General features: G+C 50.9%; 1 protein-coding gene across 1 annotated transcript in view; it reads right to left on the reverse strand.

The window, feature by feature from the left end:
* KIF1C (kinesin family member 1C) overlaps nt 1-19,427 on the reverse strand; it is a 45,369-nt gene extending 25,942 nt beyond the window's left edge. Inside the window, exons 1-2 of the mRNA XM_060255588.1 lie at nt 19,316-19,427; nt 2,578-2,709 (exon numbers count right to left, since the gene is read on the reverse strand). Coding sequence (XP_060111571.1) covers nt 2,578-2,683 — 106 coding nt within the window. The 5' untranslated portion in view covers nt 2,684-2,709; nt 19,316-19,427. The remainder of the gene's footprint in view (nt 1-2,577; nt 2,710-19,315) is intronic.
* Nucleotides 19,428-19,908: the final 481 nt, after the last annotated feature.

Below are 19,908 nucleotides of genomic sequence, written 5' to 3' on the forward strand. Positions count from 1 at the left end.
TGAGTTCTGATCAATGCCAGGCTGGCCAACCTAAAAGGAGGAACAGCCAGCAGGTGGCAGCCTGAAGATTGGAGTTGTTGGTTCTAGGTCCTGATAGGCTTTAAACAGCAGCAGTAGCCGCCGCCGCCTAAATGGGCTGTCTGTCTGTTTCTAAATCCAAACAGACAGCCGTGTTGGTCTGAAGTAGTAGAACAAAATAGGAGTCAATTGCACCTTTAAGACCAACTAAGTTTTATTCAGAATGTCAGCTTTCGTGTGCATGTACACTTCTTCTTCTCCTTCTCCTTCCTCCTCGTCTGAAGAAGTGTGCATGCACACGAAAGCTGACGTTGTGAATAAAACTAAGTTGTTCTTAAAGGTGCATTTGTCTGTTTCTAAGTCCAGTGGAGCTGGCCGGTTCCCACTGCCTAACCCCAGAGAATAAGGAGGCTGCCTCACTCTGCACCAGCTGCAGCTTCTGGCCTTTCTTCAAGGGCAGCCCAACATAGAGCACATTACAGTAATCCAGCTGTGAAGGCACCGAAGCACGGATCGGCATGGGAAGGAGAGGGCTGGCATCCCAAATGCAGCTGGACAGAAGGAGCTCTGGGCCACTCTGCCCACTTCCTTTTCAAACACTAAGGCCAGCTTGCTGACCACCCCAAGTGCACCCCTGTTCAAGTACTGGGCCCCTCAGAACCCCAGAGACTCACAGTTGTCACTGCAGCCTGGAAGACCTGGGCCTGATCTGACAAGGCGGCTTCAGCATATATACGGAAATCTCAAGGACGATCAACCTCGGGGGCCTGAACTCCACAACTGAGACCACCCCCCCATCACCCAGGGATGCCACTCCGTGCCCTCCTTGTGATCTTATTCCTAGCTGATTTAATCACACTGATAACACCTGCTTCCAATTTTACACTCTTTTGAGAACAAGCAACATCCCACAGACAGGCATGGACAAATAAAGGATGTGGTCAGAACGGAGCGGGTGCAGGATGGCCAGGGGCCTGGAGAAGAGGAGGCAGAGGGGGGAAATTTGCTCTCTGGAAGTCTTTGGAGGGCTGTCCCTTAGAGGAGAGCAGGGAGCTGCTTCTGTTGGCAGCAGAGGAGAGGACTCACCATCATGGGTTTAAATGAAGGGTGGGAAGGTATCAACTGGATATTAGGAAAAATATTTTCACAGTCAGAGTCGTTCAGCAGTGGAATCAGCTACTGAGGGAGGTGGTGAGCTCCCCCTCACTGGCAGTCTTGAAGCAGCAGCTGGACAAACCCTGGTCAGGGATGCTCTAGGATGATCCTGCATTGAGTAGGGGGTGGGACTAGATGACCTCTTCCTATTCTATGAAATCCGAAGGACTGTCCCCTTCCACGTGTCCTTGGGCACCAACATGCTACAGACAGCCCATCTGCTGGCTCTCTCATCACTGGGGGGGGGGGTGTTGAGCCCAGGCCAGCTTGGTGTAGTGGTTATCTGGGAGAACCGGGTTTGATTCCCCACTCCTCCACTTGCAGCTGCTGGAATGGCCTTGGGGCAGCCATAGCTCTTGTAGGAGTTGTCCTTGAAAGGCCAGCTGCTGTGAGAGCCCTCTCAGCCCCACCCACCTCACAGGGTGTCTGTTGTGAGGGAAGGAGGTAAAGGAGATTGTAAGCTGCTCTGAGTTTCTGATTCAGAGAGAAGGGCGGGGTATAAATCTGCAATTCTTCTTCTGCTGCTCTGGCTCTATGGGGGGGCTCTCTGAAGAGGTGAGAGGGGTCCTCTCCTTGGAGATCTTCAGGAGATGCTTTAAGGCTAACCTCTTTGCCAGGGCTCTTGGGGGGGAGCTGAACAGCAGGGCATCTTTTAAGAGGGAAAGAGATATGAGGTTGCCTAATTTATTTTTGGTCTTAAACTAATTTTAAAAAATGATACTGTAAGCCACCTAGAACCATGAGGAGCAGGGGGGTATCAACTCTTAAAAAATAAGCAAGCAGCAACTGGGTGGCCGGCAGCAGCTCACCTTCTGGACCATGCCCTGTTGACAGCCCCCCTCTGAAAACTAGGGGCCACTTCCACATTCCATTCCTGTGACGTTGCGGGCTGTGGACTAGAGTGCCTCCCAGTCTGTGCCCTTCCCCTTTCTTTCTCACCGACCAGCAGGGCTCCATGCTCAGAAGCGGGAATGGGTGGGATGCACTATCAGCATTCCAGCAAGTGGATGATGGTCTGAGCCTCAGCACCCCCTCCCCCCCCATGGAAAGAGGTTGATTCTCCAAGGGCTGCCCCACTCTTTGGAAAGACAGCCAACGCAGCGGAGGCATCTGGGCCCCAACGCACTGGAGCAGCTTCCTTCTTGGTCTGGCCAGCTCCAGACAGTCTCCTGGGGGGGGAGGAGAAGGTCTCCAGCAGAGAAGGGTGGGGGGCCTTCTTGTTCCCTCAGCCACAGCCCTGCTTCGGCCATCAACACTGCCCAGGCCCCTGCCACAGGGGGAAGCTCTGGCTGAGACGCCTCTTCCACAACTCCTTTTGCTAGGCACTCCCTCCCCACAGACACACACAGGCAAGCCTGCCCTGGACTCCAAAGGAGAGCAGACCCCTGGGGGGAGGTCACTTACAGGTGGTCTTTCCCTGCATCTGAATCACACATTTGGCATCTCGGCTGATTTCACGGGCGTTGAAAGGCCGCACGCGGACAGCCACTTTGACGGAAGCACTGGCCATTTTGGGTCGGATTCAGGGGCAGCTAGCTCACCTTGGGATCACCTGTAGGGGAAGAGAAGAGACAATTCAACAGTCAAGTATGACGCTTCACACTATTTATTTCCTTGCACTGAAAGAGAAACACAGAGCCACTCTGAGAGCTTCAGCCCAAGGGACTGGAAAATTTTTGCCATGAATGCAAATGATACAACCCAAAGCAAACAGCTCTGGAGCCAAATCCCTCTCTGTGGGCAACAGGGGTATCATGATGTACATGTGACATGTATGTTTTTGTGTTCTTTTCACACCCATTGTGGAGAGTTCACCAAGCGGTCAGGAGAAGTCAACCTTTTATCTTTGACAGCCAATTAATGAAGTGGAAGATTAAAAACTACTGACTTTTAATGACTACTAAAGTGCTACATAGCGGTTTTAATCTTGCCTCAGCAGTTAGCGAGCATGAGCAGATGTAATCTCTGCACACCTCCCTATGATTTCGTAGAATCCTACTGAGAACACATCACTTATCTGAAGAATCATCCCATGATAAAATGATATGGTTTTTGAAAAGACAGTGGAAGCCACTTTGCCTATAAAAAGTGTCACATAGAAAAAGAGTCACTCAGGTTTCACAGTGTCAAAGAACACAGGTGAGATTCCAGTGAGTTTGTGTACTGGGTTTCCTGATCAGTAGAAAAGAGTAAATCCAGTAGCACCTTCTTCAGATCTGAAGAAGTAGGCAGTGGCTCATGAAAGCAGATACTCTACCACAAATTTGTCAGTCTTTAAGGTGCTACTGGACTCTCTTTTATTTATTTATGTTAATACAGTGGATTTTCCTTGCATGCAGACCCTGAAATGACCTAGAGTCATAGAGCCACAGAGTTGGAAGGGACCTCCAGGGTCATCTAGTCCAACCCAATGCACAATGCAGGGTTAACTTGTTCTTGTTTCTATTTTTTATTATATTGTTTAAAAAGGAGAGTTGTGTCTTTTTTCCCAGTAGCAACCATTAACTTGCTGAAAGACTCTGCCTAGTTTCCTGGTGCAAGGTCAAAGGCGGAAGTCCCTTAGAAATATTGTGCTATTGCAGACAAGTTGCCCCTTTACCAGATCTTGTCCATACAGACCCTCGGAAGAGCCAGTTTGGTGTAGTGGTTAAGTGTGCAGACTCTTATCTGGGAGAACCGGGTTTGATACCCCACTCCTCCACTTGCACCTGCTGGAATGGCCTTGGGTCAGCCATAGCTCTCTTATCTGGGAGAACCGGGTTTGATTCTCCACTCCTCCACTTGCACCTGCTAGCATGGCCTTGGGTCAGCCAGAGCTCTCTTATCTGGGAGAACCGGGTTTGATTCCCCACTCCTCCACTTGCACCTGCTGGAATGGCCTTGGGTCAGCCATAGCTCTCTTATCTGGGAGAACCGGGTTTGATTCTCCACTCCTCCACTTGCACCTGCTAGCATGGCCTTGGGTCAGCCAGAGCTCTGGCAGAGGTTGTCCTTGAAAGGGCAGCTGCTGTGAGAACCCTCTCAGCCCCACCCACCTCACAGGGTGTCTGTTGTGGGGGAGGAAGATAAAGGAGATTGTGAGCCGCTCTGAGACTCTTCGGAGTGGAGGGCGGGATATAAATCCAATATCTTCATCTACCTCACAGGGTGTTTGTTGGGGGGGGGGAGGGAAAGGAGATTGTGAGCCGCTCTGAGACTCTTCGGAGTGGAGGGCGGGATATAAATCCAATATCTTCATCTACCTCACAAGGTGTCTGTTGTGGGGGAGGAAGGGAAAGGAGATTGTGAGCCGCTCTGAGACTCTTCGGAGTGGAGGGCGGGATATAAATCCAATATCTTCATCTACCTCACAGGGTGTCTTTTGTGGGGGAGGAAGGTAAAGGAGATTGTGAGCCGCTCTGAGACTCTTCGGAGTGGAGGGCGGGATATAAATCCAGTATCTTCATCTACCTCACAGGGTGTCTGTTGCGGGGGAGGAAGGGAAAGGAGATTGTGAGCCGCTCTGAGACTCTTCGGAGTGGAGAGCGGGATATAAATCCAATATCTTCATCTACCTCACAGAGTGTCTGTTGTGGTGGAGGAAGGGAAAGGAGATTGTGAGCCGCTCCGAGACTCTTTGGAGTGGAGGGCGGGATATAAATCCAATATCTTCTTCTTCTTCTTTGGAAGTCTCAGCTGCTGCTTGGCTGGTGAGGATAACACTCACAGAAGAAGCAGTTCAGACCTTACAACTGGATGTGGGTTGATTCTCTCATTACACAGGGATCCTGTGGTGGGCGTATAGCCGCCCTAGCAGTGCGTGGTGCTGCTGTGCACCAGAGTGTGTCTGAGTTTGTTCCGTACCAGTTCTAGCTCTTGTTCCACGTTCTGGGGGGAGCTGTATGCTGTAACTCTGCAGGAGACCACCTGGCAACCAGTGCCTCAAAGAAGTGTGTCACAATCCCTATCCTAAATAAATGAAAAAAGGCTGGAATGAAGGAGAGAATGAAGTCAGCCATACGAAGTCCCCAGCTGAGAGAAAAGCGGGGTATGAATGAAGTCAATGGACCATGCTGGGGGAGGAAAGCTCTGCCTCCTTCCCCTCAGGAGAAGCCAAGAGGGGGCCAAAGTCCCCAGCAGTCTCTTGTACCACTCCACTCCCCATCTCCAGACAGCCAGGGGACAGACCCAGGAGGAAGCTGAGTCTTGCTCACTTGCTCCAGAACTCCAATTTCAACAAATTCTAGCAGAAGAAAAGGATGAGAGAGGGTGGAGCAAGAGGCAAGACGCTGCTCCACTGAAGCTCTCCTTTGTTCCCTGCCTGCAACCTCCAGCTGGCTCCAGGAGGAAAAGACATCCATACAGCCTCTTATGGAGCCTAAACTCATTTCACTGCTTCAACAACATAAAACACATCAACAATAACTTAGGACATGTATTGGTATTATTTGGTTTATTTATGAAACTTAATAGTATAAATGCCTTTGGTTTCTACAAGCAAAATTGCAAATATTGCCACTACTAAAGAGACAGAATTGCAAACTGCTGCATCCTCTGCTACCTAAGAGTATGGATCTTAGTTTTTGCCATGTGAGAGGGACAAAGGAAGCAAAGTTGAAATAGAAGACACATCTTGAAGTAAAGAAAAGAAAGGGTGTTAATCGGACAGAATGTAAGAACATCAGAAGAGCCCTTCTGGATCAGACCAGTGAAGGTCTATTTAATCTAGTATCCTGTCTCACACAGTGGCCAGCCAGTTCCTCTGGAGGACCAGCAACAGGGCAGAGAGGCTGAGGCCTTCCCCTGAGAAAAGCATCAGAAGAGTCCTTCTGGATCAGACCAGTGAGGGTCCATCTAGTCCAGCCTCCTGTCTCACACAGTGGCCAACCAGTTCCTCTGGAGGGCCAACAACAGGGCCAAGAGGCCAAGGCCTTCTCCTGAGAAGAGTATCAGAAGAGCCCTTCTGGATCACACAAGTGAGGGTCCATCTAGTCCAGCATCCTGTCTCACACAGTGGCCAACCAGTTCCTCTGGAGGGCCAACAGCAGGGCAGAGAGGCTGAGGTCTTCCCCTGAGAAGAGCATCAGAAGAGTCCTTCTGGATCAGACCAGTGAGGGTCCATCTAGTCCAGCCTCCTGTCTCACACAGTGGCCAACCAGTTCCTCTGGAGGGCCAACAACAGGGCCGAGAGGCCGAGGCCTTCTCCTGAGAAGAGCATCAGAAGAGCCCTTCTGGATCAGACCAGTGGTCCATCTAGCCCAGCATCCCGTCTCACACAGGGGCCAACCAGTTCCTTTGCAGGGCCAACAACAGGGCAGAGAGGATGAGGCCTTCCCCTGAGAAGAGCATCAGAAGAGCCCTGCTGGGTCAGACCAGTGAGGGTCCATCTAGTCCAGCCTCCGGTCTCACACAGTGGCCAACCAGTTCCTCTGGAGGGCCAGCAACAGGGCTAAGAGGCCGAGGCCTTCCCCTGATGTTGCCTTCTGGCTCTGGGATTCAGAGATTTAGTGCCTTTGAATGTGGAGGTTCCCCTCAGTTGCTAAGGCTAACAGCCACTGGTAGACTTGTCCTCCATGAATCTATCTAATCACCAGAAACCATCCCATCACTCAACACAGACCTAGCAACATCTCTGGATATGAAGTTCATTAAACTACAACACTTGTCATTACCATCTTGCATATCTGAGCATATTAACTGTGGACAAACTTAGTCACATTCATACAATAGATGCTTGAAAACGAGTTGTACAGGCCAGAAGAATACACAGGAAACATTATTTGCTAATGCTACAGGCTGCCTTACATAAAACCTTCACACTATACATTCTGAGTGTGTAAAACCGTGCCTTTAAAAGCATTTTATTCATTCTAAAAGGAGGGCATTTCATAGTTTCTTCCAGTGTTTACTGAAAGTTCCAATTCTTCCACTGGAAAAACTGGAAATTCCTCAGGAACGCCCCCCCCCTCCAAAGTATCCCCTACTTCCCCCACCAACTCCATCTACCTCACTCCACCACATCACTAGCCACGGCCCCCACAAGCCAAAAGCCGTCACATAATTCATGCAAACATTCTGGGAACCCCACAATGCACTTTATGAACACCAGCTTCAGGGTGGACTACAAATAATGTCAATGTATATACATATGTCCATTTTCTGGTAGAAGAAACAAGGAAGGTACATCCCCAGCTTTGTATCCAACGAAGGGAGCTTTGGCTCTTGAAAGCTCACATCCTCTGAGGTGCTCCTGGGCTCCAATCTGGTTGTCCCACTGCACACAAACGCAGCTCCCTGGTGAAACTCCCGAGCTCCATAAATTCCCTTCACTGCAGCAACTCCCTAACTCAGACACATGCAGGCACAGCTCATTTCTCGCCAAAACTTACATTTCCCCTCTGAAGAATTCCGGGGTTCTGCATAGGACATCTGGAGCCTCACCGGTCCAGGCACTTCAACCACGGGAAGAAGTGAAGTAGTAGAAGAGGGACAAAACACCTTGAATAATACATTCCAGACAGACAGCTCAACTAGACTACTGCAAGGCAAACAACAAGGAATCAGGTGGGTGGCTTCTGAGAGACGGGCAGGTTTCTTCCGGCAGGAGCTTCTGCTGGGTACACAAGAATGCTTCTCTATAATCTGCCAACTGAGTGCAAGGCTTCATGAATTTGGCAAGGAAGGCATTCTGGCCCAGGACGTTTTGTGCCACAACAAAGGGTCAATTGGCTTTGTCGTTTTGGGATGACAGACATCAGGTCCCTTTAGCGGCAGCAGCAGCAGCATGGAATCCTTTGGCCTCCAAGTGGTTCTGCGACTAGGAACTACATCACGGTGGCAAGCTCCTCCCCCTCTGGCATTGAAGAACTGGACATCCCCCTCCCCTCCCCCCATCAAGAGGCTCCCACATGGAGCAGTTTAAGTGGTTCCTCAGAAAATGTCACTTTGGGCATGCTCAAAGGCACCTTTGCATCAAGTTACCTGTGCTGAAGCCTGTCATTAAAACTGTTTCCAAGGAGGAGCTACGAAGGGTCTGCATAATGAAACCTATTCTGTCTAATTTTTATGGATTACCTGAAGCGAAGTTAGTTTTTTTTTCTACTATCTGACCAATGTTCCCATCTCACAAGCCTGGCTGCAAAGTACCTTTTGGCTGCCATAACAATCAGGGAGCAAAAGACCAGGTCCCCTTCTTGAAGTTTGACTGGTTTTTATAGCTGAAACTCCATGTAAGTTTGCTATACTGTTCTTTTTATTTCTATGCCAATAAAGGTATTTGGACTTTGAATTAAACGCCTGCCTTGTGTTTGAAACCAAACACTGAATAATAGCTATGAGACAACAGCAGCTCATGGAGCAATGCATTCTGGGGCAACTGCAGAATGTGGGCCCAAAAACCCTGCATTTAAAAACCAGTGGCCAGAAATTCCTGTGAATTCCTCCTGCACTCAGCATTCCTTGGGGTCAGCGTACAAAGCAGCCATGGAAGGGAATTATGCTCACAGCCCTTCTCCCAAAGGCCCAGGGAATCTGAAGCCAGCAACAAAGCCTCAGCTCCTGAAAAGCCAAACCACACACACTCCGAAGGGCTCGGCATCTGCCGGTGCTCTTTTGTGGTTTGGCTTCAGTGGGCCTGGAGCCTCGGCAGGCACAACAGGTAAGTGAGGAATGTCCCAAACCAGCAGGCACACCTGGGAGAACAGCACAAGGCAGTGGCAGGAAGGGATGCTCTCCTCTGACCAGGCAGAGGATTTCGCTTTCTGCCTCGACGTTCACCAAGCAGAATTCTGCCCAATACACAAACGTGCAAAAATATGCAAACGCTATGCTGCTAGCCACAGCCCTTCCTTGTCTACCTGGCACTCGGCACCAGACGCTTCCCTCAGCTGCAACAGGTCCACCCGGCTCCCAAAGCCTGCCAAGGCACATTCTCTGCCTGGTTTGGGCAACGCTTCCCTCTCGAAGTGCATTCCTCAGCAGGGTAGCTTTGAAGCTCAAGGCATCCTTGGCTCTCTGCTGTAGCTCTCATCTACATAGCCCAGCCATGGGGGAGGGACCGGGGCTGTGTTGCAGCAGTAAGAACACCCAAAGGCCCATCCGGAAGCCACGTTTTGTCCCCCCATACTCAGCCACAGCAGCAAACCCAAAGCCCCCAACCAGGATTATTTAGCACAGGAAAACACTTCCCCACAGAGAAGGCAGAGGTCACGGCCCCCAGTCCCCTGCTGGCCACTAGCAAGAGGACCACACCTGGGACCTGGAATAGATACCCTCATTTTTCTCTAGCACCACCCTGAGCCCTTTCAGAAAACCCTCCAGCGACCTCCTGAGATCCACACACAGCCTGCTACACAGCTCTCTAGCCACTTTCTGCACCCAAGGCAAAATTCTGGAAGCCTCTATCACGAACCCCCCTAAGTCGCCTGTTTTTAAAACAGAACCCACTCCAAACTCCTTTGCCTTTCCTCACAAAAAGATGCTCCAAGCCCTCACTCATGTTAATTGCCTTTCAGTAGATTTTTCCAGCTTTGCAATGTATATTCCCCAGAGGGTACTCAGTTCTGGATCACAAAGTCTATTAGTAATCCCCGGGCCGAGGGAGGCGAGATTGAAGGCTACTAGAGAAAGAGCCTTCTCTATTGTGGCCCCCCACTGGTGGAACGAACTCCCAGACGATGTTAGAACCTTGTGGGACCTTGCCCAGTTCCGCAAGGCCTGCAAAGCAACATTATTTCGAATGGCCTTCAACCAAAGTACATAGATGCCCAACACCACCGAATGTATGGCATGGAATTTAGCACCAAAACTGTTGTTTAAAATTGTATTAATAATTTTAAATTGTAAACTGTTTTAATTTTTAACGGATTATTATTGTGATTGTTTTTACTGTTTTATTGTTGATATTACAATGTTGATAGCCGCCCCGAGCCTGCTTCGGCGGGGAGGGCGGGATATAAATACAAATAAATAAATAAATCAAATGTCCTTTTTGAGGTACGGTGCCCAGAACTGCATGCAGGATTCCTGCTGAGACCTGAGCACAGCCGCCCGCTCCTGCAGGTCTGCTCTGTCCCCTTCCTAATCCTCCCTTATTGTGAAGTCTGTCCTGCCCACTGCTGCACACAGAACAACCCTGTTCATGGCACTCTTTACCAGGACCCCAAGATCCTTTTAGGCACTGCCAGTTCAGCTCTGCCTCTATGGACGGAGGACTGTCCCTCCCCACAAATCTGGCTTCTTCTCTGCCCACCCTGACTGCAGGTCCCTTATGAGTCACTAAGCAGCACCAGTCCCCCAAACACAGGCCTGGGAGAGCCCCTCCTTTGCCAGCACTGCCCATTCAATCCTGCTGTTGGCCTCCTGCAGTCTAATGAATCACAACCTTTTAGCCCACAATTACAAAGTCTGCTCAGGAACTCCTGGCAAGGGGCCTTGGGGAAATCCTGGTATTTTTTGTCTATCCAAATGGCATTCTTGTTGACACTCTGAAAGAACTTTATCCAAGTTGGTGAGGCAGGATGGCCTTTTGCAGAACCCAGGCCAGCCCTTCCTCTGCACAGCCAGCTCGCCTATGGGTTATGTAAGCCCTTCCGCGAATGCTTCCCACTGAAACTTCCTTTTCAAAAACCGGAGTTGCATGAGCCGTCCTCCAATCCTTTAAAAGGCAGCTTTGCCACCTGCCCAGGAAAAAGCTCTGCAACTGGAGGCTACTGTGCTGCAGACAAATGACCGATCCAGTCATTCCCTCCCCCGAATCTTCCCTTCTGTCTTCTGTCACCGGCAGACTAAGGACAGGAACCCGGCTCGCTCACAACTGACCTGAGCCACCCTGGGAAACCATCATCACCTGAAAAGCCAGATACAAATGAAAAAATAAACACAAAGGGATGGTGGATGGTGGCTCAGTGGCAGAGCATCTGCTTGGTAAGCAGAAGGTCCCAGGTTCAATCCCCGGCATCTCCAATGAAAAAGGGTCCAAGCAAATAGGTGTGACAAACTTCAGCTGGAGACCCTGGAGAGCCACTGCCAGTCAGAGTAGACAAGACTGACTTTGATGGACTGAGGGGGGTCTGATTCAGTAGAAGGCAGCTTCAAAGGTTCATATGTTCATTAAAGCCTGCCCTTAGCACCCCAGCCCCGTCTCCATGTGCCAGTCAAGAAACAAGAAATCAGTTCCCACATGACAGACAACGCACTCCTCAAGAGCATCACCAGCCCCTGAAGAAAGCTTTTGCTGGCATCAAGGTGGAGAGAACCAGCAAGCCCATACAAGCCGCCTGGGAAAAAACAATCCCTTGGCACGCTGCCGGGCAGGGAAGGCCAGCCATGAGTCACGGAGGATGCCAAGCACGCCTTCTCCTCCCTTTTCACACCCAGGCACCTGTCGATTGCGCCCTTCAGTACTGCCAAAAGAGCACAAGTCCTGATCTGAAGCTATCAATGCTCAGCTTCTGCAAGCAAGCAGAGACAGCCCAAGGCAAGGCAGCAACACTGCTCTCCAGCCCCAGCCAGCCAAGCACTTCAGGGAGGCAGGGGCCACTGGACACGCAGGAGGGGACTTCTGTGCTAACCTTCCCAAGAGGGACCGCGAGGACAAGAAGCCTCTCATGGCAACGACCCAGTGGGGAGAGAAAGGGATCCTACACAGAGGCTCACCTGCCATCCAAAGCAGACCCCGGGGCAACAAGTGCACCGCAACAATAGACGCAACCACAACAATAACCACAAACAGGGCTGCAAGCAAGAGACTCAGGAGATGCAGACCCCTTTTTTTATCCCACTAACATGAGTTGTGGAACCACAGCTCTTCTCCACACCACTTCCCCAGGGAGCCAGTTTGGTGTAGTGGTTAAGTACGCGGACTCTTATCTGGGTTTGATTCCCCACTCCTCCTCTAGCAGCTGCTGGAATGGCCTTGGGTCAGCCATAGCTCTGCACCTGCTGGAATGGCCTTGGGTCAGCCAGAGCTCTCTTAACTGGGAGAACCGGGTTGGATTCCCCACTCCTCCACTTGCACCTGCTGGAATGGCCTTGGGTCAGCCAGAGCTCCCTTATCTGGGAGAACCGGGTTTGATTCGCCACTCCTCCACTTGCACCTGCTGGAATGGCCTTGGGTCAGCCAGAACTCTCTTATCTGGGAGAACCGGGTTTGATTCCCCACTCCTGCACTTGCACCTGCTGGCATGGCCTTGGGTCAGCCAGAGCTCTCTTATCTGGGAGAACCGGGTTGGATTCCCCACTCCTCCACTTGCACCTGCTGGCATGGCCTTGGGTCAGCCAGAGCTCTCTTATCTGGGAGAACTGGGTTGGATTCCCCACTCCTCCACTTGCACCTGCTGGAATGGCCTTGGGTCAGCCACAGCTCTGGCAGAGGTTGTCCTTGAAAGGGCAGCTGCTGTGAGAGCCCTCTCAGCCCCACCCACCTCACAGGGTGTCTGTTGTGGGGGGAGAAGATATAGGCGATGGTAAGCCGCTCTGAGACACTGATTCAGAGAGAAAGGCGGGGTATAAATCTGCAATTCTTCTTCTTCAAATACACAGACACACACAGAGTCCACAGCTGCTCTTTGTCCAGCCTGGGAAAGCCTACCCAAAGGACCTCCCAAAATGTCCTGCCTCAGGCAGAAAGTCGACAGCAGGGGGAACTGGGGATTTCATCAATGCCCTTGGGGACACGAAGATGATCCAAGTACACAGGTAGGTTCATAGGAGAGGAGGCAGTCCCGGAGCACTTTAAACTGAGGCACTCACCAGGGGTCGGCTCGAAGCGTACGAAGCCAGAGTTGCTTGCCCTGAGCTGCCTGCCCACCCTCTCACCCACCCCCCACCCAGCAGCCAGTTTCATGGTTTAATGCGACTAATCTGGTGTGAGCAAAACAGCATGAGGATCTGTGGCAGGCACCTTCTGGCTGGGGAAGGGCACAGGCAACACACTGGCCTAATGGCTCTTCCCCACCTCTGCCACCTGGACATCCAGGGATTTACTCCCTTTATATCCCACATTTCTCCCCAGGGGGGACCCAAGAGGGCTCCCAGAATTGTCCCCCCCCCTCTATTTTATCTCACAGCAGCCCTTTGAGGTAGGTAGGAGAGGCTGAGAGCACGTGACTGGCAGAGTGGGAATCTGCTACTCCCAGGCCCTAATCCAACAATCTACTCCCTTCACCATGCTGAATCCAAGAGCATCTTCCAAACTGCCAGTCGGAATCTTCATCTTCATCATTACCCCAACCAGCACCCCCGTCAGCCATGCTGCCACCCAAACCAGTCCCACCTGGTTGGAGTTCCCTCCCCATCTTTGGCTACGGAAACACTTCCCAACAGGGCATCCCCGCCCTCCAAGAGAGGTAGGATTTATGCATCCACGGTTGCAACCGCATACATATTCAACACACAGGAGCGTCAAGGAAGCAGCTGGCCTGGAAATGAGAGGAATGCAAAGGCCTTCCACAGAGGAAGAGCGTTGGTCCGGTCACCCTCTGAGATCTCCGGCAGAGTTCCCGTATCCAGCTCTGATAGCCGAGCCCCTGGGTCCTTCTAGGTGCAAAGGACATCGTGCCCCATAAGTTATGAACCCTTCCCTGAACATCTGGCTTCAGCACAGCATCTGGATTTAACACTTTGCTGGTGAAAAGCACTGCCAAGTCACAGCCGACTCAGGGTTACCCCACAGGACTTTCAAAATGAGAGATCTCTGAAGTGGTTTGCCATTGCCTCCCTCTGCATAGCGACCCTGGACCCCCTTTGGGGTTTCCCATCCAAACACAGACAAGAGCAGACCCTGCTTAGCTTCTGAGATCTGATGAGAAACCCTGGAACATCCAAGTCACAGTCATTTAATCCCACCAGAAGGGGAACTGCGGGGGAGGCAGACAGCAAAGGAACAGCAAAGATAAGCTGGACAGAACCCTAATTTAAAAACCAGATAAGAACAGAAGAGAAGCCATGTTGGATCAGGCCAATGGCCCCTCCAGTCCAACACTCTGTGTCACTTAAGAACATAAGAGAAGCCATGTTGGATCAGGCCAATGGCCCATCCAGTCCAGCACTCTGTGTCACGTAAGAACATAAAAGAAGCCATGTTGGATCAGGCCAGCAGCCCATCCAGTCCAACACTCTGTGTCACATAAGAGAAGCCATGTTGGATCAGGCCAACAGCTCATCTAGTCCAGCACTCTGTGTCACATAAGAACATAAGAGAAGCCATGTTGGATCAGGCCAATGGCCCATCCAGTCCAACACTCTGTGTCACATAAGAACATAAGAGAAGCCCTGTTGGATCAGGCCAATGGCCCATCCAGTCCAACACTCTGTGTCACATAAGAACATAAGAGAAGCCCTGTTGGATCAGGCCAATGGCCCATCCGGTCCAACACTCTGTGTCACGTAAGAACATAAGAGAAGCCACGTTGGATCAAGCCAATGGACAATCCAGTCCAATACTCTGTGTCACATAAGAACATAAGAGAAGCCACGTTGGATCAGGCCAATGGCCTACCCAGTCCAACACTCTGTGTCACATAAGAACATAAGAGAAGCTGTGTTGGATCAGGCCAGTGGCCCATCCCGTCCAACACTGTGTCACATAAGAACATAAGAGAAGCCTTGTTGGATCGGGCCAGTGGCCCCTCCAGTCCAACACTCTGTGTCACATAAGAACATAAAAGAAGCCCTGCTGGATCAGGCCAGTGGCCCATCCAGTCCAACACTCTGTGTCACATAAGAACATAAGAGAAGCCATGTTGGATCAGGCCAGTGGCCCATCCAGTCCAACACTCTGTGTCACATAAGAACATAAGAGAAGCCATGTTGGATCAGGCCAATGGCCCATCCGGTCCAACACTCTGTGTCACATAAGAACATAAGAGAAGCCCTGTTGGATCAGGCCAATGGCCCATCCGGTCCAATACTCTGTGTCACATAAGAACATAAGAGAAGCCATGTTGGATCAGGCCAATGGCCTATCCAGTCCAACACTCTGTGTCACATTAGAACATAAGAGAAGCCCTGTTGGATCAGGCCAATGGCCCCTCCAGTCCAACACTCTGTGTCACATAAGAGAAGCCATGTTGGATCAGGCCAATGGCCCATCCAGTCCAACACTCTGAGTCACATAAGAACATAAGAGAAGCCCTGTTGGATCAGGCCAATGGCCCATCCGGTCCAATACTCTGTGTCACGTAAGAACATAAGAGAAGCCACGTTGGATCAGGCCAATGGCCCATCCAGTCCAACACTCTGAGTCACATAAGAACATAAGAGAAGCCACATTGGATCAAGCCAATGGCCCATCCAGACCAATACTCTGTGTCACGTAAGAACATAAGAGAAGCCACGTTGGATCAGGCCAATGGCCCATCCAGTCCAACACTCTGTGTCACATAAGAACATAAGAGAAGCCGTGTTGGATCAGGCCAGTGGCTCATCCAGTCCAATACTGTGTCACATAAGAACATAAGAGAAGCCCTGTTGGATCAGGCCAGTGGCCCCTCCAGTCCAACACTCTGAGTCACATAAGAACATAAGAGAAGCCACATTGGATCAAGCCAATGGCCCATCCAGACCAATACTCTGTGTCACATAAGAACATAAGAGAAGTCACGTTGGATCAGGCCAATGGCCTATCCAGTCCAACACTCTGTGTCACATAAGAACATAAGAGAAGCCTTGTTGGATCAGGCCAGTGGCCCATCCAGTCCAATTCTGTGTCACATAAGAACGTAAGAGAAGTCTTGTTGGATCAGGCCAGTAGCCCCTCCAGTCCAACACTCTGTGTCACATAAGAACATAAGAGGAGCCCTGTTGGATCAGGCCAATGGCCCATCCAGTCCAACACTCTGTGTCACATAAGAACATAAGAGGAGCCCTGTTGGATCAGGCCACTGGCCCATCCAGTCCAACACTCTGTGCCACATAAGAACATAAGAGAAGCCCTTTTGGATCAGGCCAGTGGCCCCTCCAGTCCAACACTCTGTGTCACATAAGAACATAAGAGGAGCCCTGTTGGATCAGGCCAATGGCCCATCCAGTCCAACACTCTGTGTCACATAAGAACATAAGAGGAGCCCTGTTGGATCAGGCCACTGGCCCATCCAGTCCAACACTCTGTGCCACATAAGAACATAAGAGAAGCCCTGTTGGATCAGGCCAGTGGCCCCTCCAGTCCAACACTCTGTGTCACATAAGAACATAAGAGAAGCCCTGCTGGATCAGGCCAATGGCCCATCCAGTCCAACACTCTGAGTCACATAAGAACATAAGAGAAGCCCTGTTGGATCAGGCCAGTGGCCCCTCCAGTCCAACACTCTGAGTCACATAAGAACATAAGAGAAGCTATGTTGGATCAGGCCAATGGCCCATCCAGTCCAACACTCTGAGTCACATAAGAACATAAGAGAAGCCCTGTTGGATCAGGTCAGTGGCCCATCCAGTTCAACACTCTGTGTCACCTAAGAACATAAGAGAAGCCCTGTTGGATCAGGCCAATGGCCCATCCAGTCCAACACTCTGTGTCACATAAGAACATAAGAGAAGCCCTGTTGGATCAAGCCAATGGCTCATCCAGTCCAACACTCTGTGTCACATAAGAACATAAGAGAAGCCCTGTTGGATCAGGCCAGTGGCCCATCCTGTCCAACACTCTGTGTCACATAAGAACATAAGAGAAGCCCTGCTGGATCAAGCCAATGGCTCATCCAGTCCAACACTCTGTGTCACATAAGAGAAGCCCTGTTGGATCAGGCCAGTGGCCCATCCAGTCCAATACTGTGTCACACAGTGGCCAAAAAACACACACATATATATATACACACTGTGGCTAATAGCCACTGATGAACCCCTGCTCCATATTTTTATCTAACCCCCTCTTGAAGTTGTCTATGCTTGTAGCCGCCACCACCTCCTGTGGCAGTGAATTCCACATGTTAATCACTCTTTGGGTGAAGAAGTACTTCCTTCTATCAGTTTTTAACCCGACTGCTCAGCAATTTCATCGGATGCCCACAAGTTCTTGTATTGTGAGAAAGGGAGAAAAAGGACTTCTTTCTCTACTTTCTCCATCCCATGCATAATCTTATCAACCTCTCTCATGTCACCCTGCAGTCGACGTTTCTCCAAGCTAAAAAGCCCCAAGCGTTTTAACCTTTCTTCATAGGGAAAGTGTTCCAACCCTTTAATCATTCTAGTTGCCCTTTTCTGCACTTTTTCCAAAGCGATAATATCCTTTTTGAGGTGCGGTGACCAGAATTGCACACAGTATTCCAAATGAGACCGCACCATCGATTTATACAGGGGCATTATGATACTGGCTGATTTGTTTTCAATTCCCTTCCTAATAATCCCCAGCATGGCGTTGGGCCTTTTTTTATTGCAATCGCACACTGTCTTGACATTTTCAGTGAGTTATCTACCATGACCCAGCTCCCAAATAATACACACGCTTGCTTGTCCTTGGAGAATGCAGGACAGGCTGAAGGCGACTGGGGGAAACACTGCCCCCCCCCCACGGCTGAGCCCCCTTTCAAAACACAACACAGATTGGTCACTTCCGGGCACAATGTGATCCCAAGGACATCAAAGCAGCAGTGCAGAGATAGCAAAACCAAACTGCTCGCTCACATGACGGCTGCTGACAGCTCCAAAGGAATTATTTTTAGCCAGGACAGCTGCTCCCCAGCAGAGCAAGAGCGTGAAGAGATGAACCCGGCCTGTGTTCACCCCGGGCTCCAGCATCAGGTGTACAGTTCCTGCACCTCGACCTCCTCCAGAGGCCAGCCCCTGGTCCCTCCAGCCTCCTGGTATCGGATGCTCAGCTTGCCAGTGACTCTCCATGGCCTGAGGCTTTCCCCACACCCCTCTATCACCGGAGCCTGAACCACACCCCTCTGCACGAAAAGTACTCAGTCCCAACAACCCCAGAGCCTCAGCCCCCCACTGGTCCACGGTGACATCCCAATCGCACCTGGAGTCTGGTGTTCAGTTTTGGGCACCACATTTTAAGAAGGATCCAGACAAGCTGGAACAGGTCCAGAGGAGGGCGACGAAGATGGTGAGGGGTCTGGAGACCAAGTCCTTTGAGGAAGGGTTGAAGGAGCTGGGCATGTTTAGCCTGGAGAGGAGGCGGCTGAGAGGTGATAGGATCACCATCTTCAAGGACTTGGAAGGGCTGTCCTATACAGGATGGTGTGGAATTGTTTTCTGTGGCCCCAGAGGGTAGGACCAGAACCAGTGGGTTGAAATTAAATCAAAAGAGTTTCCGGCTCAACATTAGGAAGAACTTCCTGACCGTTAGAGCGATTCCTCAGTGGAACAGGCTTCTTTGGGAGGTGGTGGGCTCTCCTTCCTTAGAGGTCTTTAAACAAAGGCTAGATGGACATCTGACAGCAATGAGGATCCTGTGAATTTAGGGGAAGGTGTTTGTGAGTTTCCTGCAGGGGGTTGGACTAGACGACCCTGGAGGTCCCTTCCAACTCTATGATTCTATGATCTCCTCTCTGCAGCAAATGTGAATCAAACAAAGCCTTCTGAAGGTTTCTCAGTATTGACTGGATACGTATTCAGTTGTCAACAATATGTATATATCTAGTTCCCGCACTGGCAGGAGGCTGTCCCCTTCCAACTCTGGGATTAAAGTTTTAAAATTATGCAGAAACCTGGCCACAGAAGACAGCCTGCAACACACACACACCCAACCCACCCCGGCCATGTCCGTTCTTCTCTGCAAACTTCCAGAGGAGGGGGAGGGGAGGAGATCTGGGACGCTATTTCAAATATTCAGCTCATGCGCTAACTCTGTGCAAACATCAGTTGGCCTGGGCCACGTCACTCTGCAGATACGAAGCAGGCAGCAAAGACGGCAAGACAAGATGTATACCCCTGGCAGGGACGGGCCATAAAATATTTCCCTCACAGCTGCCTTTTCTACCCATCTGGTGGGCCAGACAAACCAGCAACTACTAGTCCGAAGACATATGGATGCCCTGGGAGAAGGGTCTGGTAGCCAAGGGGAGGAGACCCACATCCACTCGCAGGCCACCATCCACCAGGTAGTGACCACAGAGCACACCCACACCAGCCATCAGAACATTTGGTTTTATAAACAGTGCTCTTAAAAAAAAAATCCTAACTCAACAATCTCCGTTTCCAAGTTTTAAGATGCTAAGACAAAAATAAGAACCTGGGATGAAAACCTCAGGCATGTCAGACCCTCCATTTTCATGTGCAGAGCCAAAAGAACGGCCAGCCAGGGAGCTGCATTCCTACAGAGGGGCGTGTGTTTATCTGGGTGTCTGTGCATACGTGTGTGTGTGTGAGAGAGAGAGAGAATATGCTGTAAAAACGAGCAAGTGCGCTGGAATCCCAACAAAGAGATCTTTCCTGTTTTGAGAGCTCCTCTCGGCCAGAGCAGTCAGCCCAGCCCAGCCCAGCTGGATCAAGAGGGCCCAAAGAGCCACCCCACTCCCTCCTCCTCCCCGCAGGGCACCAGCTAACACACTTGCCACACAAGTCAGGCCTAAGGAAGGAGGGCCAGCCGGCCAGCAGCCACCCGGCAAGCCCAGCAAGTGAGGCCCAACACTTGCGTGGTCAGCTCAGAGTCGAAATGCAGGAGGAGGGGACTAGCAGAGGTGGGGAGGAGAATGCTCCCTTTGCACACAGAGCCAGGGAAGGATGGGGACTAGCCATGCTTTTTAAGCCTCTTGGCCACAAGCCCCCCCCCCTGGTGCCCAGATCTACAGCCACCAAAGGACACCAGTAGCA

Source organism: Heteronotia binoei, chromosome 15 (assembly GCF_032191835.1).
Source record: "Heteronotia binoei isolate CCM8104 ecotype False Entrance Well chromosome 15, APGP_CSIRO_Hbin_v1, whole genome shotgun sequence".
NCBI classification, from domain to species: domain Eukaryota; kingdom Metazoa; phylum Chordata; class Lepidosauria; order Squamata; family Gekkonidae; genus Heteronotia; species Heteronotia binoei.